We start from the raw sequence: 21,173 nt of genomic DNA, 5'->3' as shown, positions 1-21,173 counted from the left end.
CAAATACTTATATATTCGGTAGACTTGTACTGAGCATCAGCCACTATCCTAGCACTTCTATCCCTTTTAATCCATCTCATTCTCATGACTACCCTGTGACATGGGCACATTAGCCTCATTTGCTTGAGGAAACAGGCTTAAGAGCCCTGCTAAAAAGCGTTGGCTTAGTAGGACCAAAGTTAACATTTGAGTCCAAGTCGGCTTCAGAGTTTGCTTTCACGGCACCTGCTCTGCATGGAAGTGAAGAGAAGCGGTGCAGGCCAGCACAGGTTGTGGCGGTAGGGCATATTGCTTCAAGGCACTCACCATGTCCTGCAGGATTGCTGTAGACAGATAACGAAGAGTGAGGCTGTAGTGCCTCCTGAGAGGAAGGCGGAAGGCCCCAGGAGGAGGTGAGTGCTGTTCTCTCACTTTGCTCTTTTTTGGAGAGCCAGCCCTTCCCTGTTTCAAAGCTGCCCTGCTTTATCCAAGAGGTTTTGTCCTCAGAGAGACAGCAGTGAGTGATCCTGAAGTAGGATCTTATTTCTGTGCCCAGGAATTGTTCAGGAACCCCGTTTCAAGGAGGCAAAACCCAGTACACAGTTAATTATCAGAAACTCAGCACAACATGTGGGAGAGCACGCAGAGAAACAGTTTACTTAAGACAGAAGCAGGGCAGAGATTCATACCCAGAGGAGAGTGTGGGTTTCCTGAGTGAGGAGCCTGCCAGAGAGGTGCTTTAAATCGCCTAGATGGGGTCTTTGCTCGCCTCTGGCCAACTGTCTCGCTTCTTTTCCCGCACCTGACTTGCCTTTAGGCCCCTCCCGGCAATGTGTAGGTGCATCTTTTTGTCAAGATGGACTCCAGCACAAAGGCCTACAGGAGGTCGGCAGCACCTACTACGGGGCGGCGCCCCCTCCCTTTTTGACCCCAGAGGAGCCTTCCTGCCCATGTGCAGTCAGTGAGGTCTCCTTGAGCTCAGGAGTAATAGATGTGGTCCTCTGATCTCTTTACTCCGGCAGAGCTCAGCTCCTGCCATTAACATTGCCCTTGGAGTGTCGGGGAAAACAAAGCTCCAATTTACTCTGCTGCACAGACTCCAGCTGCTCAGCCTAGGGCCTATCTCCTACCTCAGTTTGGATGGTGTTAGCTGCCTGGGGGCCTCTGATTCCAGAGTGGCCAGAGCCTGCCATGGACTTTACTAGAGCAGTCGGTATGAATGCTGTCTTCTCTGGGATCGAAACCTGTAAGCCCCCGTGAGCTGGCTGTCACACTCAGAGGCACCCAAGCGGGTGCAGACAAAGGATGGGGAGGCCTGACACTCTTTTGAGAGACCCTGGACCTCAGCTTCCCAGAAGGGATGTGTCATTTCTTCCCTACCTTCTCAGGTGAGTTGGTACTCTTTCCCCTTTACAAAGTGGCGTTTACCTGGTGAATTAATCATGGCTCAGAGTGAGGTCCTCAGTCTTGCAGATTTAGAGATTCTGTTCCCTGAACAGAGCCTCATGAAGAATACCTCACTGATAGGAGTGGGGACTCTCAATATGATTAAACTCTGAGTAACTTAAATGATTAATTTAGAATAAGAGGGTGAGCTCTGAAAGTATCAAACATTTGAATTGACCTTACCAGTCTATTTTCTCCCTGCAGACATCTGAAGTGAAATTATCAGCAGGTTACCTGGTGTCCCTCATGGATCCCTAGGCCTCTACCCTTGGACAAAGTGTGCTTGTTCCCAAGCCTCCGAGATCCCAGGTGGCACAGTGGTAAAAAATCTACCTGCCAGTGCTGGAGACACAGAAGACCCAAGTTCAGTCCCTGGGTCAGGAAGATCCCCTGGAGGAGGGCGTGCCAACCCACTCCAGTATTATCCTGGAGAATCTCATGGCCAGAGGAGCCTAGCGGGCTGCAGTCCATGGGGTCACAAAGAGTCGGGCACAACTGAAGGAGTGAACATGTGGTCCCTAGCCTGTGTCTAGGACTGTAAACTTCATAAGGGCTGGGATTAGGTCTCACTTGTAGTTGGATCCCCCCAGCCTAAAATAGCGCTAACACACTTGGTATCACTCCAGAATGTCCAAACATCTGTTTCAGTCAGCAAAATAACCAAGTCTCATCAGCGCTACTGTGAGATACACACCATCTACTGATCAGATGAAAACATTGCCTGCAGTGGTGAAACATGACTGTGATGTTAGCCAGACTACTTCCAGTACTTAGATGGATCCATGACCCCCTGTCCACTGATCAGGACTATGGCAAAGACCACCAAGGCCTCGGGACTTCTGTCATCCTCTGGGAGGACTGTGTCACTGCCTCAGTCCTGAGGGCTCTGTGGACCCATTGGGGTCTGCTCTGTGTGGGTCCTGAAACCTCACGTGTATATTAACATTTTGTTGTTGAACAAGTGGCTTTCCTACAATAGACAGGGAACAGAGGCTCACATGGATTAAGTAGCTTGCAAGCTTCATATCACTGGCTCCTAAATTCTGTAGGATAGCTCATTCAAGGCTTGCTTTCCACTGGGCTTTAAGAGCATCAGCTTTTCATTTAACTTGAGAAGAGCAGAGGATGGGGTTTCACTTTGGGATTCTTTTCTTGGATGGGTCACTTAAATTCTGACACTTATATTCCCTATTTGAAAATACAGTCACAATAACAATACTAACATCTGATTTGTAGACAATACTTTATAGTTTGTAAAATATGTTATTTCCATTTGACGCATTCGACAGTGCTTTGGCTAGACAGATCAGTGGCTGATTGCTAGAGATTATTAGAGTGGTTTTCCCCAAGTCATCCAGTAGGCAAGTGACCAGGATAATTCCAGTCTTCTTGACTCCCTGTCCCAGACTCTCTCCACCTACTTGCCCTGCCTCATCCATGCACTGATAGCAGTCATAGTTGCGTGCATGTTCAGTCGCATCAGTGAGCCTGACTCTGTGGGACCCCATGGACTATGTCCCGCCAGGTTCCTCTGTCCCTGGAATTCTCCAGGCAAGAATACTGGGGTGGGTTGCCACGCCCTTCTCCAGGGGATCTTCCTTACCCAGGGATGAAACATGTGTCTGTAATGTCTCCTGCATTGGCAGGCAGGTTCTCTACCACTTAGTACCACCTGGAAGCCAGCAATCAGAGTTAGGTCTGGAAATATCATACAATGTATTTCATCCACCACAGAATTTGATGAGGCTGAGTTTATTGTGATCTGTGACTGTTGAGCTCCTCCTGTGTGGATGTCAGCAGGCCAGGAGCTATGGGAGCTACCAGAAGTTAACTAAAATGTGCACTTGTCTGCCTGGACACCGATTCCCATGCGCTCTGTCCACTGAGATTTGATTCCAAACTGACTCTTTTTGGTGTACAGTTTTATGAGTCTTGACAAACACATGCAGTTGTGTGACTATCACCACAGTGATATCTTATGGTTATTGATATCTATCAAATAACTTCATCACTTCAAAAAATTCCCTTATGCTCCTTTATAGTCAGTGCCCATGGATTGTAGCCAAGTCTCCTCTGTCCCTGGAATTCTCCAGGCAAGAATACTGGGGTGGGTTGCCATGCCCTTCTCCAGGGGATCTTCCAGACCCAGGGATCAAAACCGGGTCAAATCCCACAGTGCAGGCAGATTCTTTACCATCTAAGCCACCAGGGAAAAATCTCATACTTCCAGAAGGGAAGGAGAAAATACTCCAGAGGACTCTGTTCTTAACAAGGCTTTCAAGAGATACAAATTTACCAGAGTCTGACTGATGTTTCCCCTGGTGGCAATTGTGAGAATTGATTTTTAGGCTCGAGATGGATCGTGATCATGGATGCCCATGGTTTGCAAAGCAGTAGATAAAGCCAAGACATGGAAACAATGTCCTTCAAGAGAAGAATGGTTAAAGAAGATGTGAATAACGTTTGAACACAGTAATAGAACTATTGAATGCATGCCCTCAGGCTAAAAACACAAACCATCCCTAAACAAACACTGAATTCTCATTAGTAGGCTGATTTTTCAGAGGCAAAAGTTAACACTGAAACTACTTTATGTACATTCTAGGGCTGAGTAAATTTTAAAAAATTGTGTAATGGGAGCCAGTTATCACAGTCAGAGAAAGAAGTTGTAAATATGAAAGGAAGGATAAAATAAAATATTTGAAAAATCATACATCTGATAAAGGTTTACTATTCAGAATAATGAACTCTTACAATTCAACAATAAAGAGATAAATAAACCAATTTAAAAATAGTCAAAGGATTTGAACATTTCTCCAAAGAAGATGTAAAATGGCCAATGAACAAATAAAAAAATAAATAAATAAAACCTGTGCCTTGAATTGGAATTATAGTTATCACTGTGAACTCTTGGGGAGATAGATGATAGATGATGATAGCTGGCAGATTAGATAGAAGAAAGAGAAGGGAGGGAGGGAGGGAGGGAAGAGGGAGGAAGAGAAATATCAGATGAATATTAAAATGGATATAGCTGGATGAAGGTGTATACAAGCACGCATACATTACTTCTGCTGCTGGTAAGTCGCTTCAGTCGTGTCCGACTCTGTGCGACCCCATAGACGGCAGCCTACCAGGCTCCCCCGTCCCTGGGATTCTCCAGGCAAGAACACTGGAGTGGGTACGTCTAGCACAGATCAAGTTCTTGATACTAAGTCTCTTCCAGGTTTCCTGTGTCATTCTAATAGGTACATTTCTCTGTTCCTGTGCCTACAGTGCTCTTCTTGTAAACTATCATTAATATTTTTTATTTTTAAGTGTAAGTATGGTTGATTCACAATGCTGTCAGTTTCTGGCATGCAGAAAAGTGATTCATTCATATACATGTGCATATACATATTTTTTCAAATTCTTTACTATTGTAGGATATTACAAGATACTGAATACAGTTCTCTATGCTACACAATAGAACTTTGTCATTCATTTGTTTTATATAAAGTAGTGTGGATCTGTTAATCCTAAGCACCTACTTTATCCCTTCTTCTCCTTTCCCCTTTGGTAACCACAAATTCGTTTTCTATGTCTGAGAGTCTGTTTCTGTTTTGTAAGTAATTCATTTATATCATTTTTTAAGATTCCACAAATAAGTGATATCATATATGTTTATCCTTCTCTGACTTACTTCACTTAGTGTGATAATTTCTTAGGTCCATCCACGTTGCTGCGAATGGCATTATTTCGTTCTTGATGTCTGATCAGTATTCCACTGATACATGTATATACACCCCACATCTTTATCCATTCCTCTGTTGAGACATTTAGGTTGCTTCCATGTGCTGGCTATTGTAAACAGTGCTACTATGAACATTGGGGTGCATGTATCTTTTTGAATTAGAGTTCTCTTCAGATTTATGCCCAGGATTAGGATTGCTGGGTCATATGATAGCTCTATTTCTAGTTGTTTTTTTTTTTTTAAGGAACCTCCATACTGATGGTAAAGAATTCACATGCAATGTAGCAGACCTGGCTTCGATCCCTGGGTTGGGAAGATCCCCTGGAGAAGGAAATGGCTCCCCACTCCAGTATTCTTGCCTGGAGAATCCCATGGACAGAGGAGCCTGGTGGGTATAGTCCATGGGGTCGCAAAGAGTCAGACACAACTGAGCAACTTGGCACGAGCATGGTACTGTTTTCCATAGTGGCTGCACCAATGCACACTCCCAGCAAAAGTGTAGGAGCGTTCCTTCTCTCCAAACCCTCTCCAGCATTTATCATTTGTAGACTTTTTGATGGTGGCCATTCTGACAGGTATAAGGTAATACTTCACTGTAGTTTTGATTTGTATTTCTCTAATAATTAGCAATGTTGAGTATCTTTTCATATGTCTGTTGGCCATTTGTATTTCTTTAGAGAAATGTCTATTTAGGTCTTCAACCCATTATTTGGTTGGGTTTTTTTTTTTAATATTGAGCTGTTTACACTCTTTGTCTTTGATGTTTATTTTATAATAAGTTTGTAAATTGTCTTGAAAAACCTGGTAAAGAATTTGATTTAAAGATTTATAGATCAATATAAGCAGAATTTATATCTTTTGGAAGATTAACCTGAAGCATTTCATATTTTCTATGGTATTATAAACAGTATATTTGCTTCAATTTCCAATCGTTTGTTGCTAGTTAATTAAAATGTAATTGACTTTCATATGTTAAAATACCCTGCAATGATGCTAAACGCACTCATTAGTCCTATAGGAACTTTTTCTGTAGTTTCTATGAGACTTTTACATAGATAATCAAGTCACCTGCAAATAAAAATAATTCTGTTCCTTCCTTTCCAACCTGTATGATTTTTTTCCCTTACCTTTCTGTACTGGCTAGAGTTTCCAATACAAAGTCAAATAAAAAGTGAGAATGGACATACTTGACTTGTCCCTGACCTTAGCAGGAAAGCACTGCGTTTCAGCATTAAGTATGCATTTGTATGTGTGTGCTGAAGTTTTACGTCATGTCTGACTGACTCTTTGTGACTCCACAGGGTGTAGCCCACCAGGCTCTTCTGTCCATGGGATTTTCCACGTAAGAATACTGGAGTGGGTTGCACTTCCTTCTCCAGGGGATTTTCCTGACCCAGGGATTGAACCCACACCTCCATTGGCAGGTGGATTCTTTACCTCTAGAGCCACCTGGGAAGCCAAGCATGCCGTTGAAAGGTGAAAGTGTACTCAGTCACGTCCAGCTTTTTTTCACCCCATGGACTGTGGCCTGCCAGATTCCTCTGGCCATGGAATTCTCCAGACAAGAACACTGGAATGGGTTGCCATTCCCTTCTTCAGGGGATCTTCCAGACTCGGATCAAACCAGGGTCTCCCACATTGCGGGCAGATTCTTTACTATCTGAGCCACTTTAGTGGAACCCAAGTATGCTGTTAGCTGTAGGATTTTTTTGTAGATGTCCTGTATCAGTCTGAGAAACTTTTCATCTATTCCTCATTTCCTGAGAAGTTTTCTCATGAAAGGAGGTTGGATTTTATCAAATGCTTTCTTTGTATCTATTGAAATAATCAGGTGGTTTTTCAATATGGGAAATGACATTGACTGATACTCAAATGTTAAACAAACTGCAATCTTGGGATAAAATCCACTTAGTCATGATGTATTGTCCTTATTATAGACTTTCAGATTTGATTTGCTAAAATTTTGTTAGGAAATTTTGCATCTATGTTTATGAGAGATATTAGTCTGTCATTTTCTTTTCCTGAACTGTCTTTGCTTTCCTTATCAGAGTAACACTCTCTTCAAAGAACGATTTTTAGAGGGGAGGAATATGTATGGTTGTTCATAATATTCACTTGCTATCCTTTTAATATCTGTAGGATTTATAGTACTGTCATCACTCTCGTTCCTGATATTGGTAATTTGTGTCTTTTTTCCTGATCAGTCTGGCTAAAAGTTTATCAATTTTATTTATTTTTTCAAAGAATCAGTTTTCCATTTTTGTCAGTTTTCTATATTGTTTTGTTTCTATCTCATTTATCTCCTTTTGCTTGTTTTCTGCTTTATTTTCTCTTCGTTTTCTAGTTTCTTAAATTAGAAGCTGAGGTCATTAATTTCATAATTTTCTTCTTTACTAATACAGCTTAATGCTATATATTTCCCTCTAAGTACTGCCTGGCAGGTTACGGTTCATGGGGTCACAAAGAGTCAAGACACTACTGAAGCAACTGAGCGTGCACACACACACACACACACACCACTGCCTGTATCCCCCAAATTTGGACATCTTGGGTTTTGTTCTGTGTTCTTTTATGTGACTGTCAGGTGTGGCCACAAAAGGCAGCATGGGAGAGGCTCAGGAAGACAGTTTATTAAGCTCCCAAGTCCCAGCACTGGATGCAGAGCATACCATGCCATGCAGGCTACATGGGAAGGCCTCAGAGTGGTCAGCAGGCAGAAAGCGGGAATGGGGGCAAAGCCGAGGCTAGAATCTTTATTGGCGTTTCTGTGGGACAGGCAAGGCAGGGCAAAGTGAACAGTTTAGAATTGGCTAGTTTGAATAATTTCATCAGGTTCTACAAATGTCAGCGTGGTCCCCAATTGGCTGGTACCTGGCCCTGGGACGACTAAGACAGAGGAATATTGCTCCGAAGGTGTATGGATCAGATGAAGGAGGTATGTTTCTGGACTGGTTAGTTTGTAGGTCAAAGACATTCTCCTGGCTGAGCCCTTTGCTATCACAAGAACTAGCTAGTCTCACCATTCACAACAGCCAAGATAAGGAAGCAACCTAAATGTCCATCAACAGATGAATGGATAAAGAAGATGCGGTTTCACACACACACTGCAATACTGCTCCGCCACAAAAAAAGAATGAAATAATGCCACATGGGTAAACATAGAGATTATCATATGAAGGGGAGTCAGAAAGAGAAAGACAGATATCATATGATATCACTTTTATGTAGAATCTATAATATGATACAAATGAAATGGCTTACAAAGCAGAAACAGACATATAGGCTTGTGGTCACCAAGTGGGAGGGCAGTGGGAGAGGGATGGACTGGGACTTTGTTAGCAGATGAGAACTAGTATAAATAGAATGGGTAAACACAAGGTCCTATTATATAGCACAGGGAAATATATTTAATTATTCAATATACTATGTTGTTCAGTCATTAAGTTGTGTCCGACTCTTTGCAACCCCTTGGACTACAGCACACCAGGCTTCTCTGTCCCTCGCCATCTCCCAGAATTGGTTCAAACTCAGGTCCATTAAGTCGATGATGCCATCCAACCATCTCATCCTCTGTCGTCCCCTTCTCCTCCTGCCCTCAGTCTTTTCCAGAATCAGGGTCTTTTCCAATGAGTCAGCTCTTCCCATCAGCTGGCCAGAGTATTGGAGCTTCAGCATCAGTCTTTCCAATGAATACCCAGGACTGATCTCCTTTAGGATTGACTGGTTGGATCTCCTTGCTGTCCAAGGGATTCTTGAGAGTCTTTTCCAACACAATTCAAAAGCGTCAATTCTTTGGCACTCAACTCTCTTTATGGTCCAACTCTCACATCTGTACACTACTGGAAAAACCGTCACTTTGACTTATGCAGACCTTTGTCGGCAAACTGATGTCTCTTCTTTTTAATACACTGTCTAGGTCTGTCATAGCTTTCCTTCCAAGGAGAAAATATCTTTTAATTTCATGGCTGCAGTCACTGTCTGCAGTGATTTTGGAGCCCAGGAAAATAAAATCTGTCACTGTTTCCACTTTATTTCCATCTATTTGCCATGAAGTGATGGGACTGGATGCCATGATCTTAGTTTTTTGCACGTTTTCAGCCATCTTTTTCACTTTGCTGTTTCACCCACATGCACACACACACACACACACACACTCACACACGCATAACTGAATCACTTTGCTGTATACCAGAAACTAACACAGCATTGTAAATCAACTATCATTAAACAAAGAAAAAAGGAACGGGTTAGCCTCAGCAAGGGCTGTCTCTCCCCACCCAGAACAGTTTTTAAGGTGTCAGAACATAATATACAGAAAACTAAAAACAGAGTTTTCATTTTCACTCAGTTTGAAATACTAATTTCCCTTTGATCATTTTTATTTTAGAATGATATTAGTTTTCATATATTTGGGGGTTTCCCACAGATCTTTCTTTTCTTGATTTTTAATTTACTTCCACTCTGGTCATAGAATATGGCTTGTATGACTAGAATCCTTTTAAATTTATTGGGACTTATTTACAGCCCAGAATTGAATCTTAGTAAATGATCTATACTAACTTGAATGTATATTCTGCAGTTACTCGGTGGTATTCCATAAATGCCAATCAGGTGAACTTGGTTGATAGTGCTGAAGTCTTCCAAATCATTACTGATTTTTGGTCTATTTAGTATATCAATTATTAAGAAAAAGATACGAAAATCTCTGAAATGTGAATTCTTCTCTTTTTGCAGAGGTATCGGTTTTTTGATTCTTGTCTTTTTAAGCTATTGTTAATGACATAAATATTTAGGATTATTAGTTCCACTTAATTGACCTCTTTATAAAATGACCCAGGTAGTATTTTTTGCTCTGCAATCTACTTTGCCCAATATCAATATAACTCCTCCAGGTTTCTTTTGCTTCATGTTAGCATAGTATATATTTTTCCATTCTTTAAACCCACTTGCATCCTAATATTAAATCTTGCAGGCAGCATAATTTTGTTCTTCTTTTAAAAATCTGATAATCTTTGACTCTTAATTGAGGGTGTTTAGATCTTTTCCTATTTATTCTTAATCCCATCTGCTCCTGCTTCTTTCTTCCTCTTTTTCTGACTTTTTTTTAGAATTGAGTATTTTTCATGACTGCATGTCCTATATTGTTTTTTTAGCCATTCTTTGTTATTTCAGTGGTCACATCACATCACAGGCTATTTTCAAGTGATACACCACTTCATATATAACACAAGAAACTCGCAACAGCACCACAGTAGAAACACCCATTTCTACTCTTGGCTTTTGTGCTACTGTTGTTATACTTTCCACTTTTACGTGCTATACACCCCACAATACATTTTCTTTAAAGTCATCTTTTTTGTTGTGGTAGAATATAGAAACATAAAATGTACCGTTTTAACTTTAAAGTGCACAATTTAGTGGCATCAAGTACACTCACCCTGTTGCGCAACTGTGACCACTGTCCAGCTCCGGAAGTTAGCGACCAGTTCTCCTTTTTTAAAAATTGATGTGTACAATAGAAAATCTTTTATATTTATCAATGTAGTTTGTAGTGGTCTTCAATCCTTTGTGTAGATACAAATCTATAACTAGTATTATATTCCTTTCTTCAAAGGACTTCCTTTAACATGACTTCCAGTACAGGTGTGCTACTAATGAACTTTTTCAGCACTCCTACACGTGAAGAATTTCACTGTTATTTTTGAAAGATCTTTCCGCTGGGTACAGAATTCTAAGTTGTTTATCTTTTCCTTCAATACTTAAAGATATATTTCCATAGTCTTTTTGATCACATGGTTTTTTTTTGGTTTTGGCCACACCATGTGGCATGTGGGATCTTAGTTCGCTGACCAGGAATCAAACCCATGCCCTCTGCACTTGGAAATGTGGAGTCTTATCTACTGGACTGCCAGGGAAGTCCCAATTGCATGTTTGTTTTTTTTTTATTTTTTAACTTTACAATATTGTATTGGTTTTGCCATATATCAACATTAATCCGTGACAGGTATATACGTGTTCCTGATCCTGAACCCTCCTCCCTCCCTGTACCATCCCTCTGGGTCGTCCCAGTGCACCAGGCCCAAGCATCCAGTATCGTGCATCGAACCTGGACTGGCAACTCATTTCATATATGATATTATACACGTTTCAATGCCATTCTCCCAAATCATCCCACCCTCTCCCTCTCCAGAAATCTCATCAAACAACTGGGAGTTTCTGACAGGTTTCTTTTACTGATTTTAAATTTAATTCCACTGTTGCCACAGAACATCGTCTGCCATCTTTTTTTTTTTTTTCGTCTGCCATCTTTATCTGTTTCCCTGCACAAAAAAAGCATACTCTCTGGCTCCTGTTTAGAATACTTCTGCACTCATTTTTATTCTCTCCTTTTGTGTTTTACTAAGCAAGAGGGAAACAAGTGGCTTCTTGCAACTTTACTTGCAAATCTTGCACAAAGTTCATTAGACACATGCTGCTTTCTACACAACTGCAGATGGCAGAGCCGCTAAGTTTCTGGCCACTGTGTAACAGAGATCCTCCTTCCTCCAGTTCCCCATAGCAGCCTCTTTGCTTCTTTTTAAGCACTCGCTGGCAGTGTTTTCAAAGTCTGGATGTCCACTGATAATCTGTTGACGGCAATTTGGGCATTCTCTAACACGGTCCTCAAAATCCTTCCAGCTGCTGCCCACTTCTTAGTTTCAAAGCCACTCCCACATTTTTGAGTATTTATTACAATAGCCTCCTACTCTTGGTACCAAAATCTGTATTATTTATTCACTGCTTTGTAACCGTGGGCGACCATGACCACTATCCATCTCCAGAGCTTAGCAGTCAATTCTCTTTAAAAAAGAAAAAAAGAGAGAGATATATAGTAAGAAAATTGTAATTTTGAGGCTTTGTGTATCAGAAATGCAGGTACTTAGCAGGGTCCTCTGGGTTAGGGTCCTCCCAGGATATAACCACGGGGTAGGTTAGAGCTGTGATCATCTCAGGTTCAGCAAAGGAGGGTCTGTTTACAACCTCTCTTCTGTGAGTGTTGGCAGGACCCAGTCCACTGAGGGCCATTGAACTGAGGCTCCCTCCACTCTTTGCCATGTGGGCCTCTCCACTGGGCAACTTACCGTGTCAGAGCAAGCAAATGAGAAATGTCAGAGAATATGGACTTTTGTCGTATTTCATCAAATGTCAGAGAATAAAGACTTTTCATTATGAGTTGTATTTTTTGCCTGGCTCTTTGTTTGCCTGGTAATTTCTGATTGGATGTCAGATACTGTATATATTTTTCAGTTGCTCAGTCATGTCCAACTCTTTGTGATCCCATGGACTGCAGCCTGCCGGGCTCCTCCATCCATGGGATTTCCTGGGCAAGAATACTGGAGTAGGTTGCCATTTCCTTCTCCAGGGGATCTTCCCAATCCAAGTATCAAACCCAGGTCTCCTACATTGCAGGCAGATTCTACTGTCTGAGCCAAAGTTTTACCTTATTGGTTGCTAGATATTTTCATACTATAATAGGTAGCTTTGTTCTGGAATGTGGTAAGTTACTTGGAAATAGTTGGATTCTTTTGGGTTGTGTTTTCAAAACTTTATTAGAATGCATGCAGCATGAGTTTAGGTCTAACTTTCACAATATTGAAGCAAAACCTTGTTGAATACTCTGCCTGATGCCCTGTGAGATGAGGAACGTCATCCAGGTTGGTGGGAACAGAACAGTGCAGACCGTGGATGTGCTCCCCTGGTCCTTCCGGGCGTCTCCTTCCCCAGCCTCGAGTAGCTTCTTCATGTGCATGTGCTTCCTGGTGCTCAGTGGAAGACCCAGGGGCCGCCAAGCATATTCGGTACTTCTTCGTGCAGCTCTCCGATTCGGTACGTTGCCCTGTAAATCCCACCTGTGGTGGGGTGTAAGGGCTTGTTCAGGGAAAAGGCAGCAGGAAGGGATAACAGGGTAAATGGTGGCCCGTGAATTGCTCATTTACAACTTCCCTCAAGGTATAAGCAGGTAGAGTTACTGTTCTATTGTTTAAGTCCATAAACTTTGAAAAGAGTCCAATTCATCACTGCCTAACTGTATATCAGATTTCGGGGTACAGATAGGGTACCAATGTAAGAACCAAAAAGGAAAAAGGAAGAAGAGAGCACAGAGGACACAGTGGCAGGGAGACAGGGGTGGGAGCGGGAGTCAGGCTTCCTGGGGACACCACCTTAACTCACGTTCAGAGGATCAACAGGAATTTGCTACACGGTGCGAACTGATCCAGACTTGGCAAGGGCAGATTTTTACTCGAAAAGATGACAGCAGAGAGGAAAACAACTGTTTCAACAGGGAGAACACACTGACCATAAGATCGGCAAGCATCTCAAGAGTTACACAAAAGTTTTCTTTTACAGGAAGGAGGAAACAAGGAGAGTGGGGACTTCCCTGGCAGTCCATCCGTTAGGCATCTGCCTCCCGACACAGGGGAACTAAGCTCTCACATGCCTCAGGGTGAATGAGCCTATGCGCACCTACTAGAGAAGCCCCCAGGCACCGTTAACTTGAGAAAAGCCTGTGCTCAGCAACAGAGACCCAGTGCCGCCAAAAAGGAGGAGAGGAAGAGGGTGAACAGCAGTGGGGTGGTAAGGTGGCAGATCGGACACTGTTTTCCCGAGTCCAGCCTGTTCTCAGGAGGGGCCGTAGGCTGAGGCTTGGCCAAAATTTAGGGGCCTGTGGGAAGGATGGAATCTTAACCGACATTTGGTTAAGAAGCATTTTGTTCCAACTGATCAGTGGGAACAAGTAATTCAGCTAGTCACATGAGGCAGAGAATGGGAGGCCTGTGTTTGGCCTTGTCACTGGTAAACGAGAAGAGTACCCTTGAGTCTTAAGACTCAAGACTTAAGGGGAAAAGTGGTTCTTTGTAGCAAGCTGTTTTCCAGAACACAAAAGACTGGGTGTTTCTTTAACATGCTGTCTCTGTCTTCCAGGATCACAGAGCTTGGGTACAACTTGACATCACCCATGGATACGTTAAAGAACACGAAAACAGTAAGCAACAAGGACAGAAACGAAAATGCAAGTGTTCGCTGTTGCTTGAGCATCTCAAGCATACAGGTGGGACAGGATACGAGAATCTGGAAACAATGCTGGTTAAAGTCCAGCCTGAGACAGCTGGGAGCCACCTGCTGCGGTGAGTGACGGGCTGGTCTGCGGCCTCTGCACAGCCGTGCTTGAGCAGAGGTCTGGCTCACAGGGCCTGAAGGTCTGGCTGCCCGGGGCCATCTCCAGGGTTTGAACGGACAAAGCAGCTGGCCCTGTGGGTCAGCACCAACTGCCGGCCAGACTGTAACAGTGTGTTTGTCCCAAAAGGTCAGCTCAGAGAAGAGGAATTCAGGGAAAGTGGCTTTTGCTTAAAAGCACTCTCGACAAAATTAATGTGGTCTTCTGCCCAGGAGGGCACTGACAGATGGAAACGCTGCTGCCCAGCGGCAAGGGGCAGGCAGGACTCTTGAGAAGCCTTAGTCACACAGAATGAGCCTCCTCAAGACGCTGGAACACACTCTTCGGGACCTTGCGCATGCCTGTCTGTCTTCTATGGTATGAAAGAACACCTTTTCTTTCATACTAGGAATAAGGAAAAAAGCCCAGAGACATTTTTCAGAATAAAGGAACCAGCCATTAAAGACCTAAGGGTCATGTTGATGTATGGCAAAAACCATCACAATATTTTAAAGTAATTATCTAATTATCCTTCAATTAAAATTAATTAATTAAAAAAAGATCCAAGGGTACTAGAAGAGGAATGTTCTAGTTCTAGGAATGCTGTTAGAAGAGGAATCCAGCCTTCCAGCAACACCAACAATGTATCTTGAGGGAGAAATAAGAGATCATTCTCTCAGAGAAGATCAACCACCAGGACCTGTGTGCACTGTGGATCCCAAAGGGGGTGATGGCCCTCAGGTGACCTAGAGGGCCTCCAGCTGTGGGTACCTCCCGGGGAACACACGTGAGCTGACCAGGGGCCAGGCAGCACTGCAAGCTGCTCAAAGTCCTCGCTCGCTCTGGACCACCGTCGCCAGGCTCACAGGGCCTCCCCGGCCACACAGCACACTAACTGGCAAGTCTTCTCGTCTCTCCGGTGCTCCCTGCAGACGGGAACTTACTTCCCATCTTACTCCTCTGGGCCTGCCACCAACTGAGGCCCTGCTGGAGGTTTGTCATCTAGACATAACTGATGGCAAGGCTCATAAGAACATCTATAATGAACAGTGGTTAAATGTCCCATTTCTGTTTATTCAGGAGAACATTAAGATAAATACACCTAAATATTACAAAATTTTTATATACAAGAATGAACACTCCCCCAAAATTCTGAAAAGTGGTCTGAAAAAAAAACTCCCAAAAATATAGTCTCCCCACTCCCACTTTTAAACCCTGGATGACCCAGGAAGATAGAATCAAGCTCTTGATGCATTTTCTTCAACATGGTTAACAGATACTTGAATCTAGATTGGTTTGGCCAATGCTATTGGAAAGAACATAGATGTAGAAAGAAAATGCTACATTTAAAGTCCTTTTCCAGCGTTGGTGCTGGCCATCCAGCCTTCAGCCACATGCCCCTGTGGGCGTCATTTCCTGAAGCGCTTGAAAAGTGGGTGCACGTGCTTAGTGGAAGTCTTACTCCGCGATGAGTGGTACTCCATGTACACCGTGTCGTCGGCCCCGGACATGGAGCTCATCGTGCCAAAGCGCCGGGACACCTGCAGGGGGACCCAACCCGCCGTTAGTTTCCAAGGTGAAACACCCTCCCTTCTACATTTATAATCATAGTAAGTTTTATAAATTTATGAGTTTCATAGATTTTATAATTTTTAAAATAACATTTACTGACTGCATAGTATGTCTCAAGTATTATTCTAAGCAGCTTATACTTATTTATTACATGTCGTAACTTACTGAATCCTCACGATCATTCTAATGCCCATTTTACAGAAGAGGAAACAAACATGGAGAAATGAAGTAACTCGTCCAAGAGCACACAACTCTTTAAGAGATGGGACGTGAACCCAGGCTTAGATTCCCTGTACCTAACCGTAATACCACACTGCCTCTCTTCATGGCAATTTCTAAACAGAATCTTAACAGTGAGGGCAGGAGTCCTTCAAATCTCCTGAGACCCTACCATAAGGCTTGAATCAAGTAGAAACTCAGAAAGCCCCAGGCTTGGTTCTATGTCTCACTGAATGGCCTTGGGCAAATTCTGAATGTCTGTAACTCAATGAACTCACGTGTAAAATGGGGATAACCACATCTGCTTGACATATGTGGTGTGAACGGAAATCACATAGGTCAAGAAGGGTCTGGCCCAGTGCTTGGCACACAACTCACACCAGATTACAAGCAAAGGATGCAGACGGGCACTGAAGCCACACCTTCTGCAGCCTGACCTTAGGTGACCCACTGTGAAGCGGAATTGACTTGACACCACCTTCGGACAAAAACCGGAAGCTTCCCTGGGCACCCATGGAGAGTGCCTGGAGAAGATCCAGCCCCCAGCCGCCGGCGCTGGGACAGGAAGGTCTCAGGGCACACAGCACCTCTCCCGGTGACAGCTTCCTTCTTCCCTTGTTCTACTATCACTCACCTTGCAGCTCTACCGCCAACTTAGTTTCAAAAGCACCTGATCAAACAGTACTTCTCTCCTTGGAAGGGCCAGATACGAATTCCTCACCATGATACTCTCATTAGTTATACCATACTATATTTGCCCGGCACAACAACAGGCATTCGGTAAGTATGTGCAGAATTACTGAAAAGTTGAACACTTGCAGAGAACTCTAAATTTTTCAAAACATGTATTGAAACTACAACACAGTTCTTTCTCAGTCCTGTCTTACAGGCCGGAAGGCTGTGTTATCACTGAGGAGGAAGCTGGGGTGAGGTGACTCACCCAAGGCCAAGAGGGGTAGCCCCAGGTCCGTCACACTCCTTGCCACCACCACCCTAGCGGGAGCCTGGGCTCCAACATCCAAATACTAACAAACACTTACGCCTATTACGTGAGCGCCGCAGGAGACAACTACACCTACCATGGGCTCAGACACGTAAAATAAGACAGACACACAGAAAGGCTAACAGGGATAATTTCTATTATTTCCTTCGCTACAATTTCCCATGTATTCCAAGTTTTTAAAAAACCACAGAGGCACATACACACACAGAACTGTGAAGCTGTATGGGTGTCTAAGACTCTGTCCTTCAGGAGAACGGACATCTGGAGCCTCACCTACTCACTCACCTGGCTGGATTTGGAGCCAAATTCACCTGCCACCACCTCCTCCTCAGCATCCAGGTCAGTGGCCGCCAGGACCTTCTGTAGGAGCTGCTGTTGCTCCTCTTTCGTTGAAAATGCCAAGTCTTCCTCTTCCATGCCAGCAAGCTTGGTGATCACCTGTAGAGCGGAACCCTCTTGTTTTCTCCCCCTTGGCCCGATCCCACCTTCTCCTGGGCTCATCTGGTCTGGTCGCCTCCTCACTCAGGCCCAGCAGAGAAGCTGCCTAATAACAGAGAGCTCCTCTCTGGCAGTGCAGAGCCCAGCCTCGGGAGCCACCTCAATAAGGAGCTCAGCCAAGGACTGCAAGGCAGGAAAGGTTCAGCAAATTCTAGGGAAATCTGCTCCCAACACATGGCACCTAAATAACCACTTACAGAAGATCTCCAGGGATCTTGGCAACCTCCAAGGAACCATTCTAGTAGCTTTCCCATCTTGCACCAGGTAAAGGGAGGGAGCAAGAACTGAAGGGCACAGACTGTTGCCCTTTAAGAAGGTATCCAACCTCCAGGCCTGGCACCAGGGCTTCCAGCAGAAGGGGCATGTACAAATGATTGGATATTTTTTCTAAAAGAGAAAGATAGCAGCAGGGTGGAGATCTGGTTTTCACTTCCTTGGGGATAACTCACTACAAGGCCTACTTATCCCTGCAGAAAGTGAGGATTGATTACGTGAAGGGAACTTCTTTTCTGCTCCCCCTTCTCTAATTTTCACGTAATTTTAAAAGAAAATTCCTAGAAGAAAGGACCTGGCTAAGCCCTTCAGGTGGCCACAGATCTGGAGGACAGATGTGGGACACTTCTGCCCTGGCCTCCTCCCCAGGGTCATGATTCTGGGAACCCTAGCCTGGCTGCTCTCGGCGGGCAGACTTGAAGGTGAGGCTCGCAAAGGCAGCTCCAGCCAACACAGACCACCACGTGCTCAGCACTTTGTCAAGCTCACCTGTCAAGAACCCAGAGCCCTTCCTGATTCAGTGCTTCTCTTACCCTTATGACTCCCCTGGGAATCAGAAGGTACGAGTGCTGTTCTCACCACAAATGTTATACAGACGGATAAAAAGGTTGCAGTGAAAATCCTTCGAAAAACTGTGCCAAGTGTCCTGAACTAGAATTCAGCATGAGAAGTCTGAAAAGTGTCACTGCCTCTGACTGAAAGAGGAGGGTCGGACAACCCTGTCCTCTTGTCTAAGGTGATAAAGGGAACTCTGTTAGTTCCCTGATTAGTTCTACTCTAAACCAATTTGAGAAAGATACAATTTAAAGTAGCTGGAGAGGCAGCCTACAGGCTTCCACAAATCAGGAACCTGGGAACCTGTATGTTCTAAAACGCCCTTTCAGTCCCCTGCTTGCAGTACCCTCCACAAAAAAAAACAAAAACAAAAACAAAAAAAACCCTTTGGGATACTAAATCCTGGCATAAATTTACTATCTGTGTCAAGAGGAAAGCAAGCAAATGCTTTCACCAATGAAAGTCAGCCAAAGCTTCAGAGTTTCCCAAGTTATTAGAACACCAGATTTATAGTTCGTGGATGGCTCCTGATGTTTGAGGCTCACGGAAGCCGAGGCTCACCGATGGCTAAGGACAGAGCTCTCCCAGCTACTGGCGGGGACCCCTGAGAAAGGAAACCCAAAGGGCTCACACTCAGCAGTGGTGGCCACAGCTCCCTGGCTTCTCAAGCCCTGCTAGCTTAGCACATTTTCCCACCAACGTCAAATGGGATCTTTTTTTTTTTTTTGCAAGATGACTATAAAAAGTTAACAAGCTGAGACTCCACATGTTGCTTGCTTCAGAGGCCCTGTTCTCTGAGAGGTTGGAGGCAGGAGAGGAGCCTACACAAGCTTTTTCCTTCAAAGCTCCCCACAGTTCATGCAAGGAGAACAGAAGTCTGAGGCGGGGCCCCCAGTCCCCTAACTTCTGTGCCTGCCGGAGACCTGTCCCACGCTGTGCTGACAGTGGCCCCCACTTCTCATGGAGGGCTGGGTAGAAAAAAGCCTCGGTCCGACTCTGACCAGAGACCAAAATGGATACATACCTTAAAGCTGTAACCTTGATCTACCAAGAACCTCTGTCGCTTGGTTGAGTAAGCCATTTCCTGTGTGTCCTGGGATACCAGCGAGTAAAAGAAGGCATTGTACTCCTCTGCAACCATCCCTGGGGGGAGGGCATGAAAAAGGATGACATGAGCCATCAGAACTCCAGGAACTAAGGGTCCACGGCTCAAAAGGGTAGCTATGGCTGATTCTTGTTGATGTTTGACGGAAAACAACAAAATTCTGTAAAGCAATTATCCTTCAATTAAAAAATAAAGTTAATAAAAAAAATAAAGTGGCAAAAAAAAAAAAAAAAAGTTAAGTCCTGCAGTGGGAGAGCATTGCAGTCACAGGGGTCACTGCCCTGACTTTGCACAATGACTTCAACAAAATTAAAAACTTTGGTGCTTCAAAGGACACCATAAAAAAAGTGAAAATACAGCTCACAGAATTGGGAAAAACATTTACAAAGCATACATCTGATAAGGGATTTGCCCCTAAGGCATAAAAAAACTATTACAACTCAATAATGAAAAGACAAACCAGTTATATTCAGGAAAAAAGATCTGAATAGACATTTCCCCAAAGAAGATATACAAAGAAGATTCATGCGTCCGTGGGCACATGGAGAAAGCTCACTGGCACTAGTCATCAGGGACATGCAAGTCAAAACCATGACAAAATACTGCCGAACACCACAGAATAGTGAGGATAAAAAGGGTGATTACAGCTGTCGTCAAGGCTGTGGAGAAGCTGAAATCCTCACACCCTGCTGCTGAGAACGTGAAATGGTGCAGCCACTTGGGAAAGAGCCTGGCAGTTTATTAAACTGTTAAACATACAGTTACTACATGACCAACAATTACACGCCAAGATACACCCAGGAGAATTAAAACTTATGTCCAGACAAAATTTGCATATGAATTTCATAACAGCACTATTCTATGTGCCAAAAAGTAGAAATAATCCAAATGTCCATAAATGGATTTTAAAAGTTCATACAGTGGAATATTACTCATCAATAAATAAGAATGAGGTACTAACAGGTGCTGCAATATGGATAACCCTTCTGAAAATATTATGCTAAAACTACTAAAAGAATAAAAAGCTCAGAGAAAAGACACAACAGAATTATCACAGAAACAAGGTAACCTAAAAATCTGGTCCTGCAGGAAAATCTGAATGTTTTTGCTTCACAGTTCAGTGTAAGTTAATTATTTGTGTACTGCCTCTGAATTCAATTGTTTGTCTTCCAAGAGCGCAGAGATGCAAAGAAAAGGGCTAATTATCTTTTAACAAATATTTTCTTTTGTCTTATTGAGATAAAATTGACATAGTGCTATAGACACGTAATGATATGACTTACATATATGGCAAAATGACTACCTCAGTAACTTTAGTTCACATCCGTCATTTCACAGTAACACACATACAAAAAAAGGGAAAAAATGGCTTTTCCCTTGTGATGAGAACTTTGAGAATGTACTCTTGAACAACTTCAAGTATAACATACAGCAGTGGAGACTATAGCCGTCATGTTGCACTTTGTATCTCCAGTACGTATTTAGCTGAAAGTGTGTACCTTTTGAATACATTCTTTCAAATCCCCCACTCCCAAATCCCCATTCTCTGGTGATCACGAATCTGATATCTTTTCCTCTAAGTTTGTTTTTTTGTAGA

General features: G+C 43.4%; 1 protein-coding gene across 2 annotated transcripts in view; it reads right to left on the bottom strand.

Moving 5' to 3' along the window:
* Window positions 1–15,404: 15,404 nt before the first annotated feature.
* The window catches only part of ERCC3 (ERCC excision repair 3, TFIIH core complex helicase subunit), a 30,436-nt gene continuing 24,667 nt past the window's right edge, over window positions 15,405–21,173 (bottom strand). For both annotated transcript variants that reach the window (XM_027554954.1, XM_027554963.1), the window contains exons 13-15: window positions 19,496–19,614; window positions 17,431–17,583; window positions 15,405–15,892 (exon numbers count right to left, since the gene is read on the bottom strand). In XM_027554954.1, the coding sequence (XP_027410755.1) occupies window positions 15,761–15,892; window positions 17,431–17,583; window positions 19,496–19,614 (404 nt within the window). In that variant the 3' untranslated portion in view covers window positions 15,405–15,760. The remainder of the gene's footprint in view (window positions 15,893–17,430; window positions 17,584–19,495; window positions 19,615–21,173) is intronic.

The sequence above is a fragment of the Bos indicus x Bos taurus genome, chromosome 2 (genome assembly GCF_003369695.1).
Source record: "Bos indicus x Bos taurus breed Angus x Brahman F1 hybrid chromosome 2, Bos_hybrid_MaternalHap_v2.0, whole genome shotgun sequence".
Lineage (NCBI taxonomy): Eukaryota > Metazoa > Chordata > Mammalia > Artiodactyla > Bovidae > Bos > Bos indicus x Bos taurus.
The sequence above is the reverse complement of the archived record's forward strand: the minus strand, read 5'-3'. Positions and strand labels throughout refer to the sequence as shown.